At 36.6% G+C, this 21,375-nt stretch overlaps 1 protein-coding gene across 1 annotated transcript in view; it reads left to right on the top strand.

Annotated features, from left to right (window-relative positions):
• Positions 1–21,375, top strand: part of PREX2 (phosphatidylinositol-3,4,5-trisphosphate dependent Rac exchange factor 2) — a 290,449-nt gene that overhangs the window by 230,285 nt on the left and 38,789 nt on the right. The window contains 2 exon segments of the mRNA XM_012463660.2: positions 14,569–14,635; positions 14,876–15,066. Coding sequence (XP_012319083.2) covers positions 14,569–14,635; positions 14,876–15,066 — 258 coding nt within the window.

Raw genomic sequence — 21,375 nt, forward strand, 5'->3', positions numbered from 1 at the left:
CCCTTGCTCAATGTGTTCTCAGCATTTAGCTTCCACTTATAAGTGAGAACATGCAGTGTTTGGTTTTCTGTTCTGGCATTAGTTTGCTGAGGCTAATGGTGTCCAACTCCAGCCATGTTCCTGCAAAGGACATGATCTCATTCCTTTTTATGGCTGCATAGTATTCCATAGTTTATATGTACCACATTTTCTTTATCCAGTCTATCATTGATGGGCATTTGGGTTGATTCTGTGTCTTTGCTATTGTGAATAATGTGACAATGAATATATATGTGCATGTATCTTTATAAAACCTTTGGGTATATACCCCGTAATGGGTTGCTGGGTCAAATGGCATTTCCGCCTCTAGGTCTATGAGAAATTGTCACACTGCCTTCTGCAATGGTTGAACTAATTTACATTCCTACCAACAGTGTAAAAGTGTTCCTTTTTCTCTGCAAATTTTCTGGCATCTGTTGTTTTTTGACTTTTTAATAATTGCCATTCTGACTGGTGTGAGATGGTATCTCATTGTGGTTTTGATTTCTATTTCTCTAATAATCAGTGATGTGGAGCTTTTTTTCATGGGCTTGTTGGCCATATGTATGTCTTCTTTTGAGAACTATCTGTTCATGTCTTTTGCCCATTTTTTAATGGGATTGCTTGTTGTTGTTTTTTCCTTGTAAATTTGTTGAAGTTCTTTGTAGACTCTGGATATTAGACCTTTGTCAGATGGATAGAATGCAAAATTTTGCTTCCATTTTGTATGTTGTCTATTTGCTCTAATGATCGTTTCTTTTGCTGGACAAAAGCTTTTTTTCCGTGTATTTTAATAAACACTGTATATGCCAATGTTTAAAGTTTTTAATCTGAGAAACTAAAAGCTAGTTTCTTGCTTGGTAATATATCTAATCCAGGTTGGAATGACAGCACAGTTTACAGGGAAAAGTGGACATTGAACTTTTATGTTTGTTTTAATAATGATCATGGTAGAAGAAAACAAGACCCACAGAGGTATGTTGACAGTAAGGAAGGAAGAGATTTCACAGCAATTTCTCAATAAAAACCCAGTGAAGTTGTATTGCCATCAGTAAGTTACATATAAAAACAATGTCAATTTTATTTCTCTAATTTAGTTAATAATATTAAACTATCATTTTTAAAAGTCTGATTAAAAATTTAAATGTTGTAGAAATGACAGATTTTACATAAAGACACTTGTGTTTATTTTCAGTTTTTATGCACTTTTGGTTTATAATTAACAAATATCACTTCTTTTGATGTGGCCCTACTGTGCACGATGATCATGCCACTGCATGTAACTTGCTGCCCTAGTCGCTACTCTGGTGAATGAGACAAGGGCTTTTGAATATTTGCATGTCAGGGCAGTATAAACTGTTATAGAGTTTGCATTGACCAAATCTAGTTTCTAAATACAATTTTAGACTTTTTTAGAATCTAATTTCTAAATTCTCACTTGCAATTTCTTTACTAAAGTCTGCAAGCTGCATGTTGATTGGCACTGAGCTAGATAGAGGTCATAGGTTGGGATTTTTTTTAATGCTGCTGAGAGATGTAAGTTTGGCCTGTTATATATCTGTGTGTGTTCTTTAAGCATGGAGGAAATTGGAAATTGAGCTGAGAGCAGATTCTGAAAAGGGGAGAACAAGTTTGCCTTATGCCCAGGTGAAAAAATGTGATTGAAAACGACACCGAGGAAAGAGGTCACACTACTGTAAAAAACAGGTGCAGGAAGAGCCAGTGTTAGCAGTTTCTGTTTTCCCATAAAGTAAAGGCTGCAGAAGTTGGGTTCATTTAACACTTGCCAGGAAAAGAAGGACATGCCCCTGCCTCCTGTGTACCAGATGCATATTTCCTGTGGGAAGGAGCTTTGTCTCTTGTCTGTTGCTCTACAGAATATTGTTTTGTACCTTAATAGATGCTCAAAATATATTTGTTGAAATAGTTGAATGAAAGTATTAAGAATACATCCTATCCCAGCACTTTGGGAGGCCGAGGCGGGTGGATCACAAGGTCAAGAGATCGAGACCATCCTGGTCAACATGGTGAAACCCCGTCTCTACTAATACAAAAAAAATTAGCTGGGCACGGTGGCGCGTGCCTGTAATCCCAGCTACTCAGGAGGCTGAGGCAGGAGAATTGCCTGAATCCAGGAGGCGGAGATTGCGGTGAGCCGAGATCGCGCCATTGCGCTCCAGCCTGGGTATCAAGAGTGAAACTCCGTCTCAAAAAAAAAAAAAAAAAAAAAAAAAAAGAATACATCCTTATGTCTAGAATTCATAATGTGAGTTTAGTATTTTTTTTTTTATTGTTCTCATGTTTTGATTGTTGAATGCCACAAAGCTTTCAGGAAGGTTAGACAGATTTTACAGTTTATCAACAATAAGAACAAGTGAAAAAAGATCTCTTAAGTCTCACATCAATTACCTCCGGACTGACAGCACAATCAATGATATATAAGATTATCTCTCTTTCTCTTCCTACCTTTTGTCTATTTCCTCCTCCTCTGTTTTCTTCTTTCATCAATTCTTTTTATTCATTCAACTACTGTTCATATCTGCTGAGTAATCTCCCTACTACTAATTCTATTTCTCATACCTCCCCCTCTTTTCAGGGAATTAAATCCCTTTCCAGACTTAAATTCTATGATCAAAATGGGGACATTCCTTTTCTTACCCTTAAGATTCTCCTTATGTCTTAAAGACTCTTCATTCTCTTTGCTTCTCTAATATTTCCTTGTCCTAATGTATTTTTCCAGCACTCTGCTAAATCTTTGTAGATCACTCACCACACTGGATTGTAATTACATCCTTATGTTCCTCTTTTTCAAACCACACCATTGGTTCTTTACAGGTGAATATTGTCTTATTCTTACCTTTTTATCCCTAGCACCTGGCACTGCCTGATTTATGAATTATTTGTTTATGAACAAATATATAAATATACAAATCTGGAGTTCAGAGTTATAAATTTATAGATTTGGGTCCCTGCGAGGAAAAAAAAAAAAGATGGCCAGGGAAAAGTTTCAAAGTGTGAAGAGTGAGGCAAGCAGAAACTAAGAAAACAGATGCTTATGGGGTAGATAGTGAAGAGGAGACTGAGCAGGGAAAGCAGGGAAAGTACTTAAGCACCAACAAGGCACCAGGTCAAAGTCAAAAGGGCAAGGAAATAGAGAATTTGAAGGAGTGGGTGCTACATTTAAGAAGAGATTCAGGAAATGATATCTAAAAAGTATCCACTGGATTGGGCCAATGCAGTCATTGGCGTCCTTAGAAGGAATGGTTCTTGTAGGATGACTGTCAGCTGTCAGCTGAGGAAAGTGGGTTGAAGATTTGGAAATGGGATTACCAGATTGGACTTCTTCAGGAGGAATTTTGAATGGAAAAGGAGAGGAGTTCTTGGACTATGTCTAGAAGGGGGCATGGAGTCAATGAATATTTCTTAAAGAGAATGAACTTGGTCAAGCTTACGTTTCTTTTCAGGGAAGACTCAGTATTGCATGAGATTGTCCCTTGCTATTCATTATTAATTTTCATTTTGTCTTTAAATTATTTACTTTTGATTCATTAACAATATTTACTGAGCAACTACTCTCTGTCAGGTGGTTTCCTAGGTGTTGAGCTTATGGCAATAATCATGACAAAGTCCCTGTCCTCATGCAGCGTATGTTTAATTCCAACTATTCCCTTAAGATTCACCTTTGATTTGTTTGTTCATCTGAGGAGTGAAGTTACCAAACAGGTACCAAGAGGAAGCTTCAATTATTTGAAATATTTCTCTTACTGTATTCACAATGTCTCTAAGTACTTCTAGTGACATCTTTCTAATGTCTGTGTATCTATAATTCTAGGCATATTCCATTTTCCTGGCCTTCCCTCTGTAGCAGATGTCTACAGCTATTTATAAGACGAGACTCATTCCTGAATTGTGTGCCTTAAAATCTTAGAAGATGGTGACAATTCCGTACTGCTTCAGCTAGTTTGAATTAAGCACTTTGGAAATTTAAAATAGGGTAGAGACCTGCTTTGTCTTTCTCAGTCAGCTGTATTTTTCCTATTATAACTACAGATTATAAGAGAAATAGTGAAAGGGGATGTATGTTTTGCGATGGAGAAAATTTATTATACTTGGCAGATTTTTATCTTGACCAACAGCTACCATCCATGATGGATAATTTTCAATATTTTTTTATGAAATCTTACTTGAAATAAGATAAGTTGTCCTTGGAAATGGTTTAGAGCTATTATTCATCAATAAATTTTAGAAATTAATTATGCATTTATTTATTCAACCAAAATATGTTGACCACTCACTGTGTGCCTGATGCTATCTGATGGGGTAAGAGAAACTGTACATTGTCTCTGTTTTCAAGGTACTTAACGATTCAGTGGGGAAAGAAACATGTAAACAAATCCTTAAGGCACATCAGATACTGAAGATAAGGGATGTGCAGGGTGCTGGGTATAGGAAAGAACTGCTGACTTGGAAGATACAAAGTTTGAGTGAGGAAGTGATGTAGAAGATGGGTCTGTACTTAAGGACCTTGAATTTTGCCAAATAAAGGAAAGCTCAGCCTGTTATCGATTCTAGTGCAAAAGTATATAAGCCAAGAGTTAGACAAGGAAAATCTCAGTATAATAGCATGCAACCATGTTAATCTTTTCTTAGTTAGAACTGAACAAAAATTTTGCTGTGTCATTTCTTGTTATAATAATTTATAGGTAAAATAGTGCTATTGTAAGCCTTGCAAGGGACCCTGAGAATATTTTTCTCTTGACTATAGTTGTCTCTCACTGCAGGAGAGATTGTTTAGTATCTTCACTGTCTAATTTTAAGTTCTGATGATTGTTAATACTTTATTATGTTTCAATATTAATGGAGTTATAGCTAATATTTATAAGCTTAAGGAGAATTCTTTCTGCATATAACAAATCCTTTTAAAATGTGCATAATGATTATTTTATCTATCTTTAAAATTAAACTTTTAAATACATTTTTCCTCTGTTAGATCATATACATATATATAGTTGCTTCATAGTATAAGTATAGTAACTTCAACCCTTTCTAGCTCTCATGAAATAAAGTTCGATTCAGTTCAGTACTACATTAAGAAGTATTAGATACATGCCATGTTTCAGGCACTGCCTTACATTATGGGATTACAAATTTAACAAATGGGTCTCTGCCTACTGAGAGTGCATAATTTAGCACAAGGAACAGGATGAGTGCAACTCAGTATAATAAGTGGGATAAATTTGTTTCCGTGGAGAAGTTCTCAAGATGTCACATTTGAGCTGAGTTTTGAAGAATCAGTAGAGTTTTGCCAAGCAGAAGGAGGTGAGAGGAAATTCCAGGCAGGAGAGAACCATATGCAAGACATTGGGAAAAGTTACATGTGGATGGTGTGTTGAGGGAAATCGATCAAGGACATGCGAGGCATGCTGTTGAGAGACGGGATGGGAAGTTTGTTGGTAAATAATTAGGAAAGCCCTGGAATGCTTGGCTAAAATATGAGGTTTTGGGCACTGGAAAAATTTAAATTATATTAAAGCAAGCTAATGAAATGATTATATTTATGCTTTACAAAGGTAATTTTGAAGGCACACTGGAGTTAAATAGGGTATACAGAGAAAAGATGTGGTAGAAAAAGAGTCAACACATGAACTTACTATTCATAGTGTCATTGTAAGAACTTTATGATTTTTTAAACCAAAAAAGTTATTCATTGGTATGAAAATGCCAAATTGTCTCTTGAAGCATAATTATCAAATTAAATAGAATTATTTTGAAATAATTGACTTGGCTTTAATGTTCTTGTATATGACTTGACTTTAATGTTCTACCTAGGTATAATGAGATATTTCTAAAGGATTTGCTTCTTTTCCTGTCCATTTCCATGGAGATAATATTCCCTAATGGCAGGACCTGGTGTTGCCATTGGAAAATATGTGTACATGCAGTATTTTAACAGTAGGTGGCATCCACAGTGATATGTATATATCACAGGAGCAGAAGAAGGAATGTCACCTTAGCAGAATCATAAAAGAAAGAGCAAAAATCAAAGTGGAGTGACGGAGCATTTGGAAAGCAGAGAATAAGATTTCAATCTAGTCAGGTCACTAATGGAGGCTTCTCAAAAAGGAGAAGAGTGAAACGAGAGTATCTACTGCAGTGAAGAGTAGAGAGGTGTGTCTCCACTACCTCTTACACCATCGTTACATTTTCAGGGCATAAAAGAAGTCAGGGAAATACTTTTTTAAAAAATATGGTAAAGTCTTACTTTCTGTAGTCACACTTATTGTCTTGTTAATATTCTAGCAGGAGTTTTTTTTTGTTTGTTTTTGTTTTTAACACTCAAGTAGAAATGAAGCTGTTAATTGATAATAGGTTCAATGACAACTATGACCTTAGGTGCTCCATTTTTGACAGGCCAAAAGACATCCAGGCAAATAGAAGATTATTTCATTATTCAGAATTTCTCTTCATGTAACTTTAAGTAAAATGCATTCCAGAGAAGTCAATGCTGATGCTTATGGGTGCAGAAGGTAGGTAAGATGGAGGTGCAAATTGATACTCTCCCACCTTCCCACTCATCATCGTGTATTCTTTTTTTTTGAGACGAAGTCTCTCTCTGTCACCCAGGTTGGAGTGCAGTGGCACGATCTCAGTTCACTGCAACCTCCGCCTTCCAGGTTCAAGCGATTCTCCTGCCTCAGCCTCCCAAGTAGCATCATATATTCTTTTAACCACATGTGGTCAGAGGTTGAAGCTGTTTGGTGATTTTTATTCATACAAGAGCTCAGTGTCTCTTCATGAGATTTTCTATAGATTTATTTTTTCCTAATTTAGGTGCTGTGGTAGTCAAAGTAAGTTTAACAATGAAACTTACAGAGATGCCCAGTCACACCTGTAGTCAACTGCTGTACCATTATAATGATTACATATCTAATCATGTCTGTAAATGATATCTGTAATTGATCAAATACTGTTACCATTCTTTTCTGAAAAGCTAAGTACTTGATCAAATCCAAAATACTTGTAAAATGCATAAAAGCAACCTAATACAGTTTAGAGTATTTTGGGATAGGAAGCAATATTAGGAGAAGTATATATCTGTCTGACCAAGTGAGAACTTTCTGTAAATGATTATAAATATGGAGAATATCTCATAAGCAGTGATCTAGAGAAGAGGCAAGAGCATAGCAGAAATCTGAGCTAAATATTTAGTTTCTCCTTATCTACAAAGCATGAGGCCTTAAACATCTTAAAAATTGGATATTCTCCACCATGCCCAGAAAAGGGGGGGAGGTTTTGCCGATGAGAAGAATACCACTTTTGTCATCGATTTAACCTCTGTATATTTCCTATGACAAAATAAATTGGTTTAAATATTTTAAATAAGGCAATTTCATTGTCTTTCATTGTGTGAAAAAGTGAACATCCCTGGAGCACCAGCTTAACCCTATTGAGCTAGGATTCTCATTACTTACCCATCTGATAAAGCATTTTTCTAATTCTTAAATTAGTATGTTAGCTTACATAACTGTATAAACCAGTCTCAGCATTCCTCAAATTTCTTTACTCTCTCTCTCTCATGGCAAACATCAATTCCCTGTTTATATCATCACAGTCTTGTTTTGAATGCTGAATGATTCTTTCCTTTCTACAATCTCTTGCAGCTCTTAGTTCTCAAAATTTTCATATTTGATGAGTCATGTTTTTCTTCCCATTCATCCTTTTGTTTTTCTTTTTTTCTGTTGATAGCTAAGTGTTAATTTTGTAGTGATTCTTCACTGCTTACCAAGTTAATTACAATTCTTTGGTTTGATATTTGATTTCCTTATAATGTGGCTTTAGCCTACTTAGCCAGCTTTCTCTCTCTACCTTACATGAACCCAGTCTTCAGTCACATTGGCTCCACTCGTTCTGTACCTGCTCTGTTCTGGACATTGCTTCCACTTGAAAGACAGCTTTCCCAGTTTGACCTGTCAGAATTCTAGCCATCCATCAAAGTTTGACTCCTATGCCATATTCTTATGTGACCTTCCTTCTATAGACCCAGTGACTCTATACCTTTAAATTCACCTATTACTTCCCTGCCTTGCAATATAAATACCTGTGTATTTGTCTTCTTGATTAGATGGTATGCAATAAATGCCAAGATTTGTTTCATTATAGTTATTTGACTTGATATATTTATGCCACTGCTTATTATAGCTTATATTTTACCACCTTCTCATTGGTATTTTATCCTGTAAGGACTAAATGGAAAAAAATAGTATCATAATATATTCATCTTACATGGCAGAGTTAACTGATGAAATTATGACAGTGAGGCCTGCTGTATGCCAGCATGAAAGTAAACTTACTGTGCAGCCCATATAAAATAGTAGCCATACTTTCAAATAAGTCTTAATGCGATTTTCTATACTCAGACAAAGGACCATGACTTCATTCTTACTAAGCTCAGAAGCATAATAAAGTATGGTTAGTTTTGGAATTAATCGAATTTTGCCATTAACTTTTCTCATAGAATTTGATTAAGGGGCATTGCAAGACTTTTTTTAATTAAGGAAAGTGCACTGGAAATTTATTCCCTGTCCACAGTTTGTCAAATTCTGAAAGATACTAAAGTTCTACAAATATCAGTAAACCTTATGCTTGGCAAAATATCTGAACAATTTTTTCTGATGAGGAATATCTGAAATTAGTTGTAGCCTCAAGTACAAATTCTTATTTTAAAAAGTAATTGAATTAAAAAATTATTGGCTATTTATATTATATAGGAGTATCAAAGTGGCTTCATTTTCTGGTTACTTCTCTGGACTTCATCAGTGCATAGGTATGATTTATGATATTTTATTGCTTTCCATCATCATGGATTAACAAATATTAACTACTAGCACAAGTCTAGATGAGCCAATATTTTTAACTCTAAATTTTCAGTAAACCTTTGTATTCTAAGAGTATTTTAAGTGGTATAGTTATATCTTTTCTATCTTAGTTCTGCTATATAGCAGTTTTATTTGTTTGTTTGTTTGTCTTTTGAGATGGAGTCTCATTCTATCACCCAAGATGGAGTGCAATGGCACAATCTCGGTTCACTGCAACCTCCACCTCCCAGGTTCAAGCAATTCTCCTGCCTCAGTCTCCTGAGTAGCTGGGATTACAGGTGCACGCCACCATGCCTGGCTAATTTTTGTATTTAAAGTAGAGACAGGGTTTCACCATTTTGGTCAAGCTGGTCTCAAATTCCTGACCTCGTGATTTGCCTGCCTCGGGCTTCTAGAATGCTAGGATTACAGGTGTGAGCCACTGTGCCCAGCCTATAGCAGTTTTAAAAAGGTAGATTGTTGCTAAATAAAGTTTTACTTGATGTGGGCTACATTTTTAACCTTTAAAAGTGATTTCTCTAACTTATTTTTTTTCCTTTAAACATTTGCACCATTAAATAGTTGAAAATTTGTATCAAGTTAATTTAAGTGAATGTAGCAGAATCATATCAACATGATATAGGCAGGTCTTAACTGGCTGAATCAATGACAACATTTTTTTAAAGAAACATCTTCATCCATCACCCTGTTGTCTACATTAGGTACCCCAGAACTTAAAGTATAATATCAATAAATAAACAAATAAACATCTTTTTCAGAAAGAAGAGAGTGCTCCATGCAACCAGCTGTTTCTGTAGCAATGCTTCCCTTTGGTGGTACTGATGAGCTATAGGCTGCTTTTACAGAGTATTTTTCCTCCCAGATGATTCAAGGTTTAGAAGAGTTGCACCTAGTTAAGCCATTTAAATGACAGTCTTCTCTCCTTTACTCTGAAAAACATTCTTTTCTTTTTAAACCTAAATTCTACTCATACACTGATTGTGTAATTATATAGATTCCAAATACCTAACTTAATTTTCATTTCTTAACGTGTGTCATAAAATATTTTAGATTACCTCCACAGAAAGTAGGATGGCTTTGCCCTTAATGTTATTCCTTATCATGGCTAAAAATTGTCCAGAGATGCTTGCCACTATGTGTACTTGAATAATAGTTATTACTGTCTATTGAATGAGTCCCATGTACTTATCACACTAATGATCATTTCATATGCATTAATTTAATCTATGTCAGACAATTCTAATATCCATTTTGAAAATAAGGAAACTAAGACTATGAGAGACTAAATAATTTGACTGTGACCTGTGTACTATTTTTTGCCACATTACTTTTTCTACCAAGTTTACTTGAGAAAAGGTGTGAAGACATCTGATCAAGGTACTTCTGTGGGTTCAGCTTTGAGATGCTGCCTCTGTTCCAAGCATGTAACAAATGCTAGATAAAATATGAGGATAGAATATGCAAACATCACAGCTGGGCTCAAAAACAATTTGTTATCTCTGTGGCCCAGGAATGGAAATGAAATGCAAGTGGTGAGTTGTGGGCTGTGCTGAGGCCTCTGGCCTGCTGGACTCTGGAGGTGGACAGAGGGGGCTGGGATAGCTTCTGCAGGGCAGTGGGACATGAACATCATTGTACACTAGGTGGAAATCCAGAGCCAGCCTCACTATTTGACATCAGGTAGCAGAGGACTCCACTTCTGAATGAAGGATGAAAAATCTACTTGTCACTATTGCTTGAGATTAGCTTTGGTGATGCTTGGTGCTTAAGATGGAAAGAGGAAGTCATTTTAGGCATGGCCCTAAATTACTAAACCAAACTAAACTGAATTACTCACTAGTTCAGGGACATGACTGGTGATAATCTGGATGTCAAGACAATGTCATTCTCAGATCAGATATAAAACTGCTTACAAATGTGTGATCCACAAAACCTTTTTTTTTTTTTTTTTTTTTTTGAGACGGAGTTTCGCTCTCGTTACCCAGGCTGGAGTGCAATGGCGCGATCTCGGCTCACCGCAACCTCCGCCTCCTGGGTTCAGGCAATTCTCCTGCCTCAGCTTCCTGAGTAGCTGGGATTACAGGCACGCGCCACCATGCCCAGCTAATTTTTTTGTATTAGTAGAGACGGGGTTTCACAATGTTGACCAGGATGGTCTCGATCTCTTGACCTCGTGATCCACCCGCCTCGGCCTCCCAAAGTGCTGGGATTACAGGCTTGAGCCACCGCGCCCGGCCCACAAAACCATTTTTAAGAGAAGGATGATGAGAGAGAGAGGGAGGATGGAGCTATATCAATAAAGCTAAATAAAAATAATTTAAAAATCATTCCACTTCAAATGTACTTACAAAACATAAATCCAAAGCACATGAGGAAACCTAACAGTATGAAGACAGCCAACAAGATGGACCATTAAAATGAATTTTCCCCAGAAGTTTGAATATATTGAAACAGCCTAGCAAAGTCTAATTTGGATACCCGAAGGAATGCCAATGTATTAGTCTGTTCTCATGTTGCTAATAAAGACATATTTGAGACTGTGTAATTTATAAAGGGAAAAGGTTTAATGGACTCACATTTCCATATGGCTGGAGAGGCCTCACAATCGTGGTGGAAGGCGAATGAAGAGCAAAGTCACATCTTACAAGAGAGCATGTGCAGGGGAACTCCCATTTATGGAACCATCAGATCTCTTGAGACTTACTACCACAAGAACAGTATAGGGAAAGAGCCTCCATGATTCAATTATCTCCACCTTTCCCCACCCTTTCTTGACACATGGGGATTATTACAATTCAAGGTGAGATTTGGGTGGGAACACAGAGCCAAGCCATATCAGCCATCCATAAAGAAACAAAAATGTTAAGTGATTATTTATTTACAAATGTTTATTAAGGTCATGCTATGTTCCACATACTATTACAGGTGCTAGAGATGCAGAAATGAATAAAAATAAATCCATAGCTACTAGAGGATCTGCATTCTACTAGAGAGTTTACATTTTAGTGGCAGAAATGAAATAAGAATAGGTCAACAGGAGGCTTCCACTGCATCCGTTGTATTTTATTTATTTAAAAGGTGAAGCAAAAGAGCAAAATGCATAAGTGGGTTTTCATAGTTTAATCCTCTATAAGTGCATGTACAATTGAAATGAAAGAACACACAGACCTTTCAGTAGAACATGAATTGTTGGACACAGCAATAATATTTAAAACGTCCAGTCTTCTGGCAATGAGGCAAGTTTCATGACCATTTACCTCTATGGCTCCCAACTCACTTAGAGTAAAATCTTATCAGGGCCTCTAAGGCCCTGGAGTCTACCTTTCTGGCCTAAGTTGCTCATTCACTCTGCCCCAGCTCCTGCCCCATTGCATGCTTTTGTACCTTACACCATTAAGCTAATTTCCTCTTATGATGACAGCACTCCTCTTTTATTGTTATCTCTTTCAGAAAATGGGGAAAATGTTGAAAATTTTAAAATGATGTCGCAAATGACGCCTTTGATTTTAATCATGAAAATGATCCCTCAGTCTTCTATTTTGCTCTCAGTCTAGTGCTTTTAGTAGACACTAATTCACTCAGCTAGATAGAACTGCATTTTCATGGCACGTGATGGATGTTCCACTGTGCAGTGGCTCGTGTCACCATGACACAGTCTGGTGGATTACTTCCTGGGGTTGCAGTAGCCCCCACACTCCCGTCAGCGTTATGTGCTCAGGCTGGGGGAACTGCAGGTGGTACCTGGAAATCTCTTAGGAATGCAAAGTGAGTTATAATGAGTAATAGCCAATCTTGGATTCTGAGTTGTTTACAAAACTTTTGAGGAGGATTCAATATGTGTTTTAGACAAGAAAAAAACCGCTTCTCAATAAAGATGAGCATAATTGTCATTTTGGAAGTTAGTCTTTAGAGCTAAAGCTTTTGTAATTTAAAGTGTAAAGCTTGACTAATCCATGTTACTTTATTTTAAAAAGACAAAGCACTATTGCTAGTAATGGGAGTATCACTCTGTGTGGGTGCGAACACATATGTTCAGTGGGACTCAGAACACCCATGCAGGGTATAGCGTTGTCCCTCACCGATTTTGCCCAGTTGCACTGTGAATTTGATAATAAGCTACCAACACTTTGAAGTCCTACAGATGCTCTGAAACAACAATATAAACAGCTTTTATTTGAATATCTAATATGACAACTCACTCTAATATCATGGGACTTACTTTGTTCCACCAACATTAAAACCTCACATTCTAGAAATGTGAAATTTCTCACCTCATCAAAAAGAGATACTAGATGGTTAATTTGAATGTATTTAATGCTATTGAACTATACACTTGAGAATGTTTAAAATGGCATAATATATAGCTATAAAAAACAATGAGATCATGTCCTTTGTAGCAACATGGATGGGGCTGCAGGCATTAAACTAAGTGAGATAATTCAGAAATGGAAAATTTAATACTGTGTTCTCCCACTTACACAGAGATGGAAGCAATAGACACTGAGGGTTGAAAGGCAATAGACACTTTTCAACCCTCACCTCCTTCCCAGCCTCTTTCCACTTGTAGTGAGGTTGGGAAGGGGATGAGGGTTGAAAACTTACCTACTGGGTACAATGGTCATTATTTGAATGATAAGTACGGTAGAAGCCCAAATCCCACCATTATGTAATATATCCATATAAGAAACTTGCATGTGTACCCTCTGAATCTAAAATAAAATAAATGAAAAGAATGAGTAAAATGGTAAATTTTGTGTTATACTGTATATATTTTGCCATCGCTAAAAAAATAGATACTTGGTCAAATAAAATGTAAATATATTTTATCTTCATAGATCATTCCCTTAAAATTTCTGTTTAGTATTGACCCACAAGCAAAGCAAACACAGCAAAAATTCTTTGGAAACTGCATGTAATTCTTGCAGGCCACTAGGATTCCACTTTGGGTGTTAAAATGGCTATTTTAACACACAAAATGGCATGGAATACTGTGCAGCCATAGAAAAGAATGAAAGAATGAGATCATATCCTTTGCAGTATGTCCATTGTGTATTAGGCCACTAGGATTCCACTTTGTGTATTGAAATATTCATTACCATATTGTATCCTGGTAACAAAAAAGAGATATTGAACTCTCAGAGAGAGTTTCACTTCTAATCAGAGCATAGAGCATAGGTTGGTGCTGGAAAGAATCGGCACATCTTTTTGAGAATTAGTTTCATAATCTTTTTCACAGTAAATGAAAATTGGATAGTGTTCTTCAATAGTTATCAAAGTATATTTCTTCAACTTTTTAATATTGATTATTACCCATATTAATCAGCACTTATTCTGTGCTATGCACTGTTCCACCTATTTTGCATTAACTCTTTTAATCTTAGCAGCCTTATGAAGTAGAAGCTAAGGCTATCCTTAAAATACAAATGAGAAAACTGAGCATAGACAAGTTAAGTGATCTCTCCAAGTCCACACAATTTGCAATAGACCTGGTGGTAATTTTGACTATCTTTTTTAAATGGAAACTTCTGGATGTTTGTGCAACCCAAACTTTAGTGTTCAATGCTTTTGTTTATTCACTTGTTATTAAAAGGAAGTCAGTGATTCTTGAATATCTTCATGCATATTATGTCTTTTTCTAACAACAAATTATAATTTCTTCCTTGGATTCTTACAGGGCATTTTACTTGGACAAGTCAAATTCACCACCAAACTCCACATCCAAAGCTGCCTATGTAGATAAGGTAAAAATAGATGATTGTATTTATTAGTGCTTTTATTTATATATCACCCTTATTTAATTTTTCTGTTGTTTTTGAGCAATGAGTAATTTTAAATATTTGTAGTCTCTAATTCCATTACCTCCAAAACAAAATAATATTTTAGGCTATTCTTTAAAAGCTATACCAACCGTGAATTTTAACCCATCTAAAAGGATTTTACTAAACATGTTGAACTTGACATTCATCCCTTTCTTTCTGTAGCTAATGAGGCCTCTCAATGCTTTGGATGAACTTTACCGACTGGTAGCCTCATTTATCAGATCCAAGCGCACAGCTGCCTGTGCCAACACAGCTTGCAGTGCCTCAGGGGTTGGACTGCTGTCAGTTTCCTCGGAGCTGTGCAGTAGGCTAGGAGCCTGCCACATCATCATGTGCAGCAGCGGCGTGCATCGGTATGTGACCCTCCCGCCTCGCTTGCGTCTTTGTTGTGTCGCATTTTATTTGGTGGGTTTTGTTTACATTTTGACCTCATGAAATTAAAATGAAACATTCCAAAGACTCAGGTATATTTAGAATGAGATATTGGACATTTTTCTGGTTTTAGTTCTTGTATTTTCAGTGGCTATTTAGTCATACAAATGAATGCAATCCCACCTTTATATCACTGTGGCCCAAAATCTCATCATATTTGCATTTATATTAACATATTTGCACTTTAGGTACAAAATGTGCATTCATTTTATTCACTATGGGAATTTGTTTAGTAGGAGCTGACTCAACTTGCTCAACGAAACTGGTTTTCTCACTGCCTTTGCTAGACATTCCACTATTTACTGGTTATAATCCTCACAACCCAAGTATTGTGAGCTAGATGCTGCTTGGAGTTGCAACTGCTTTCTTATTCCTGGCAAAATTATGTTCCAGGAGCTCACACAATGTGCTATTCCAGAAAATATAAGGGGAAATATTTGATGAGTCCTTTTCAGGTGGTTTATTGTAGGCAACTGTGATCTGTCTGGGGCAGCCAAGATAGGCATATAAATTTATGTAGCTACATCAGACCTAGACTCAAAGTGTGAGTGGGAATTCCTGAGTCAAGTCCCTCTTCATAATCATATGCTGTCACCTCTCCATTGCCACAAGGAAATCGAATCATGTAAATGGAAATAATAGGACAGAATTTTAGTCCTTGTTTTAATCTAAGTAGGGAGCTAGTCTGTGATGAGATAGTCTCTTCTTAGTACTAGGCCAGTTTGATTTTATGGTATTTACTTATTTATTCAAATTTACTTGGCACTTAATCCATGCAAAGGATTGCAGTCGGTGCTGTTGGCTGTATAACATCATAAAGTGTTCATTTCAGAGACATAAAGCATGAAGAGCAAGCAACAAAAATTTTCAAGAAATATTAACAAAAATAACATAATGATAAATACGCCCACACACACACACAAACACACAGACACAACTAAAGAACAAGAAAACATAAATGGCCTAGGAAAGTTACAGCTAAAGAGTAAGATTCAGAGGGAGAATAGATCTTTGAGATGGTTAGATCTGGGAAGTCTTCATGGAGAAAGTGATGTTTGAATTGGATTTTGATGGATCAGGTTATACAGCTAGATAAGAAAGAAAGGTCATTGAAGGCAGCAGCCTTTCCATCTGGGAAACTCCATTTTGACTTGAAATGGCCACATTCTAGTTTTCAGGCCCTATGCAGCATGAACATGCTTATGAAACATAACAAGACTATTTCTCCAAAAAGAACATTAAATTTTTGTGGTTGGCAAATATGAAGAATTTTCACTTTATTTTCATTGCTGTGTACTTTGCTCTCCATTGAAAGCTTATTAAAAGCTTAATTGAAAATACTTTCTATATCTGAATGGATCAAAACTTTGAAAGATTTTTGCTAGGAAAGAAGTGATAGCTTCCTTCTGATAAACTTATGTTCATATGGTCTGTTCCTATTCATCATTCATTCATTCATTCAATAAATATGCATTGAGCACCAATCATTTGCCAGCCCCGTTCTAGTTGCTGAGGATACAGCAGTGAGAAAGTCAAGTCCCTACTTTCAAATAGCATGTATTACATTGGGGGAAAATGATTGATAAAGTAAACAAATATATAATGTGGCAGATGGAATAAATCCAAATAAGAACAGAAGTCAAAGCAATAAAGGAAGATAGGGTAGGGAAAAGATAGGCAGATTAAATTAGCATTAATGTCTAGATGTTTTAATGCCAACCTGAATCAGATTAGGGGGAGGGTGGATTTGCAATGGAGGATTTCATAAGACACTGGTATAAAATGAATGAGAGGTCACGTGCAGTGATGCATGCCTACAATGCCAGCACTTTGGGAGGCCCAGGTAGGTGGATCACTTGAGGGTAGGAGTTTGAGACCAGCCTGGCCAACATAGTGAAACCCCATCTCTACTAAAAAATATAAAAATTAGCTGGGCATGGTGGTGAGTGCCTGTAATCCCAGCTACTTGGGAGGCTGAGGCAGGAGAATCACTTGAACTTGGGAGGTGGAGGTTGCAGTAAGCCAAGATTGCACCACTGGACTCCAGCCTGGGCAACAGAGTGAGACTCTGTTTAAAAATATATATATGAAGGAGTGAGTCATGCAGATATCTCAGAGAAAGAGCATTGAGACCATAGAGACCAGCAACTCAAGTGTCCTCAAGTGGGAAACTGCCTAATGTGTTAAAGCAACAGCAAGGAGTCCATTGTGGCCTCAACAAAGCGTCATTGCCTTGAGTGTTTGTGCTCTTCTCTTACCCTGGTACAAGATCATAGTTATCAGAGATCTGAATACACTGGAACCAAGGGGGTACTTCAGACTTTGAAACTATAAGCACCTACTCTTATTTTTTCATTCATTTTTTAATTCATCTAACAAATCTTTATAGACTATCTGTTACATAATGGAGAGTGAGGGCTGGGCATGGTGGCTCACGTCTGTAATCCCAGTACTTTGGGAGGCCGAAGCAGGTGGATCACTTGAGGCCAGGAGTTTGAGACCTAACTCTTAACTCCACATTAATTTACTGAAAGGTAATGCAGTTAAATCTGCCATTTAACCCTAGAGACCATGACTAAGTTGTCCAAATTATTTTGTCAGATGTTCCACAAGCAATTTTAGAATTAGACTGGTGTTGTATAAGAAAAATAAATTGATGTTCCACAGCTATTTTATACTTGCTGTATGCATTGATTAGTATGTTAGAATCACAAGGGACATTGACATTTTAAAATACTTTTACTTTCTTGATATATACAATTCAAAATACATATAGCTTTAGTTAATTCATGTCGCAAAATTTTTACCAAGGTGTAGGCACCAATGCCCCATGACAGGGGCTGAATTTAAGGTCAAAACTATTTGAAAATTGTATAGTTTTACTTTTTTATTATGCAGAATAAAATGGGGAATGTAAAATAGTCTTTAATTTTTCAGTGAAGGCTTTAGATTTTTCATGATGATAAGATATGTACTAATTTATATTAGGATCCAAAATCCCCCAGAAGGCTGTTCCTATTATATCCTTTAGTAATTCTAATTCAGACAGCTAGAGAGGAACCCCAGCAGATCCATAGCTGTACGCAACATTAAACACTGAGGTTTACCCTCAGGTTCTGACAGAGGAGAGAAATTCACAGTATGAATCAGAATAAATATGATGCAAGCCATTTTTATAATTTCCTTTTAAAATTGAAATGAAAAATAGTCAACAATATGGTATTCACATTAGATAGTCACTTTCCTGCCTTTTCTGATTTTATTGGACAAAAAGAGGATCTAAAGTGTTTTTTAAAAACTATTGAATTATATTGCATGTGTTTGATACTAAAGGCAAGAATGTGATTTAATCAGAATGAAAAGGCATATTTAATTAGCATTAATGTCTAGATGTTTTAATGCCAATCTGAATCAGATGGCAGAGCTATATACAACAGTGAATATGAGATTAGTAGAAATAGAATTCAGGATGAATTATTAAAATCTTCCCAAAGCATTTACCCTGATTGTGTTTTTAGTAAATTATCTTTTCTAGGCTACTTTTTTGTGTGAATGACAAGTCTCATGATGGACTTTCTTGTCCATACTCTGTTCAACCATTCGCTTATGTTTAATGTCATCATTGCTATTAAATAGTGGAAGAAGAGTAGGCTGGAATCTTTTGAGTTGATCAGATTTTTGCCTTTTAGTTAATATAAATATGACTAAAAGGTAGTTAAATGTATAGAAATGTTTCTATTCTTACATCCTTTTTCATTTTCATTTTGCACCATCTCTAGTAACGTCTATCAGACAACACACATCTGAACATAGCTTTATTAACATAGTGTCATGGTTTATTTGTGTTGCTATAAGAAAATACATGATACTGAGTGATATGGTTTGGATCTGTGTCCCCACCCAAGTCTCATTTGAAATGTAAATCCCAGTGTTGAAGGTGGGGCCTGGTGGGAGGTGATTGGATCATGAGGTTGGATCCTTCATGAATGATTTAGCACCACCCCCAGTTTTCATGAGATCTGCTTGTTTAAATATGTGTGGCACCTTCCCCCTCACTCTCTCTTCCTCCTGCTCCGGCCATGTAAGATGTGCCTGCTTCCCCTTCCTTTTCCACCATGATCGTAAGCCTCCTGAGGCCTCTCCAGAAGCAGAAACCACTCTTTCTCATGCAGCCTACAGAACCATGGGCCAATTAAACCTGTTTTCTTTATAAATTACCCAGTCTCAGGTGTTTCTTTATTGCAGTGCAAGAAAAGACTAACACACTGAGTAATTTATAAAGAGCAGAGATTTATTTTCTCACAGTTCTGGAGGCAGGGAAGTTCAAGATCAAAGCACTGGCAGATTCAGTGTCTGGTGAGAGTAGTCCTGGTTTTGGCTTCCAAGATGGCACCTTGAACCCTATGTTCATGCTACAGAAGAGCAAAGGGGAGGGAAGAGCTCCCCTGAACCTCTTTTATAAGGGTGTTGTTGATCCATTCACGAGACCTCCACTCTCCTGACTCAGTCACCTCTGATATGGTCTGGCTTTGTGTCCCTACCCAAATCTCATCTCAAATTACACTCTTCATAATCCCCGCATGTCAAGGGCAGAGCCAGGTAGAGGTAATTGATCATGAGGGCAGTTTACCTCATGCTGTTCTCATGATATTGAGGGAGTTCTCATGAGATCTGATGGTTTTAGAAGCATCTGGCATTTCCCCGGCTTGCACTGACTTTGTCCTGCTGCCCTATGAAAAAGGTGCCTCCTTCTTGTCTTCTGTCATGATTGTATGTTTCTTGAGGTCTCCCAGAAGTGTAGAACTGTGAGTCAATTAAACCTCTTTCTTTTATAAGTTACTCAGACTCAGGTATTTCCTCATAGCAGTGTAAGAATGGACTAATACAACCTCCTAAAGGCTCCACCTCTTAATACTATCACATTGGTGATCGAGTTTCAATGTATGAATTTGGAAGGACACATTTGGACCAGAGCATAGTATTTAATAATCTGCCTTATACTTGTAGCATATATGTATATGCCATATATAGAGAGAGCACATAGACTTTCTCATTCTCATTTTTATTTGCTGCATAATATGTCAACCAGTTGTATACCACAGTTAACTAAACTATTAGTTTAGTGATTTCTCTTCTTTCTCAATGGAATATAATAAACTGCAGAGCAGCATCTTTCTGTATGTTGCTGTTCAAATTTCAGTTTTATTTTCCATTAAACTAAAAGAAAAAAGCCAAACAAAAATATTGCTCAGGTAAAATCACTGTGTTATAAACATTCTTGGTTATATTGTTCAAGTTCCCAGAAGAGTTGTCCTCATGTACAGTACACCAGTGGGGTAGATAGTTGTGAGGCACTTTCACCCTTACCGTGTCTGCAGAAGGTATTCGAATTCATTTGTACATTGTGCTTCCTTACTAGATACACAATTATATTTCCATTGTTCTTTAATTTGTCCTTCTTTGATGAACAAATAAAAGCATTTGATATCTTTTGAAGTTCGTTCTGTGCAAAGACTCATGCTATTTATATTTATATACCTGCTTTGTAGGCAGAGTTATTTTTTGCCAAATTGAATCTTTTTAAGATATTGAGTCAGCACTGTGGCTTTTCAAATTTGCTTTTGTACCCGTGCCAGGTATTGTGGCAGGCAATCAGAAAGCTTGCTACTGGGATTTCTAAATTTCTTTTATTTCTTATTGAAGCATCCTTCTATTCAACATGGTGTTTTAATTTGTTTTGGTTCTTTATTTCCACCCTGCTTAATAGCCAACTGTTTTTCTTTAATCAATATAAATCAGTATATAGCAAACGTTATAAAGCCCGAAGCATGACTCTTACTGAATCCAAAAACAAAAATGCCATTTTCCTCCCTCCACGTTCATTTCTGCCTGCTTAGCCAGTAGGAACAAGTGAGTAGAAATTTGCTGAGCCTAACTGAAAGAATAAAGGGTATGTCTGAGAAATTTCTAGTGAGGATTAGCAATCTGGAATCAGTTTTCTCCTGTAATTACTTGTTCCAGAGAGATTTTGTCTTCATACTCTCTTCACACTGTATTTTTAAATAATAGGTTATCAGTAGTAGCAAAGTCTTGGTCTGGCCATGTGGGAAGGTGGGTGATTTGAGTAAAGGCCTCATGCTCTGAATAGCGTGTGATGTCTTCGAGTCAAAACACTGGAGATCTGTATATATAAATTACCCGTTATTTCCATGTTTTGTGTCTCTTCCAGG

Source organism: Aotus nancymaae, unplaced genomic scaffold (assembly GCF_030222135.1).
Source record: "Aotus nancymaae isolate 86718 unplaced genomic scaffold, 86718_ANA_hifiasm-v0.15.2.pri h1tg000036l, whole genome shotgun sequence".
NCBI lineage: Eukaryota > Metazoa > Chordata > Mammalia > Primates > Aotidae > Aotus > Aotus nancymaae.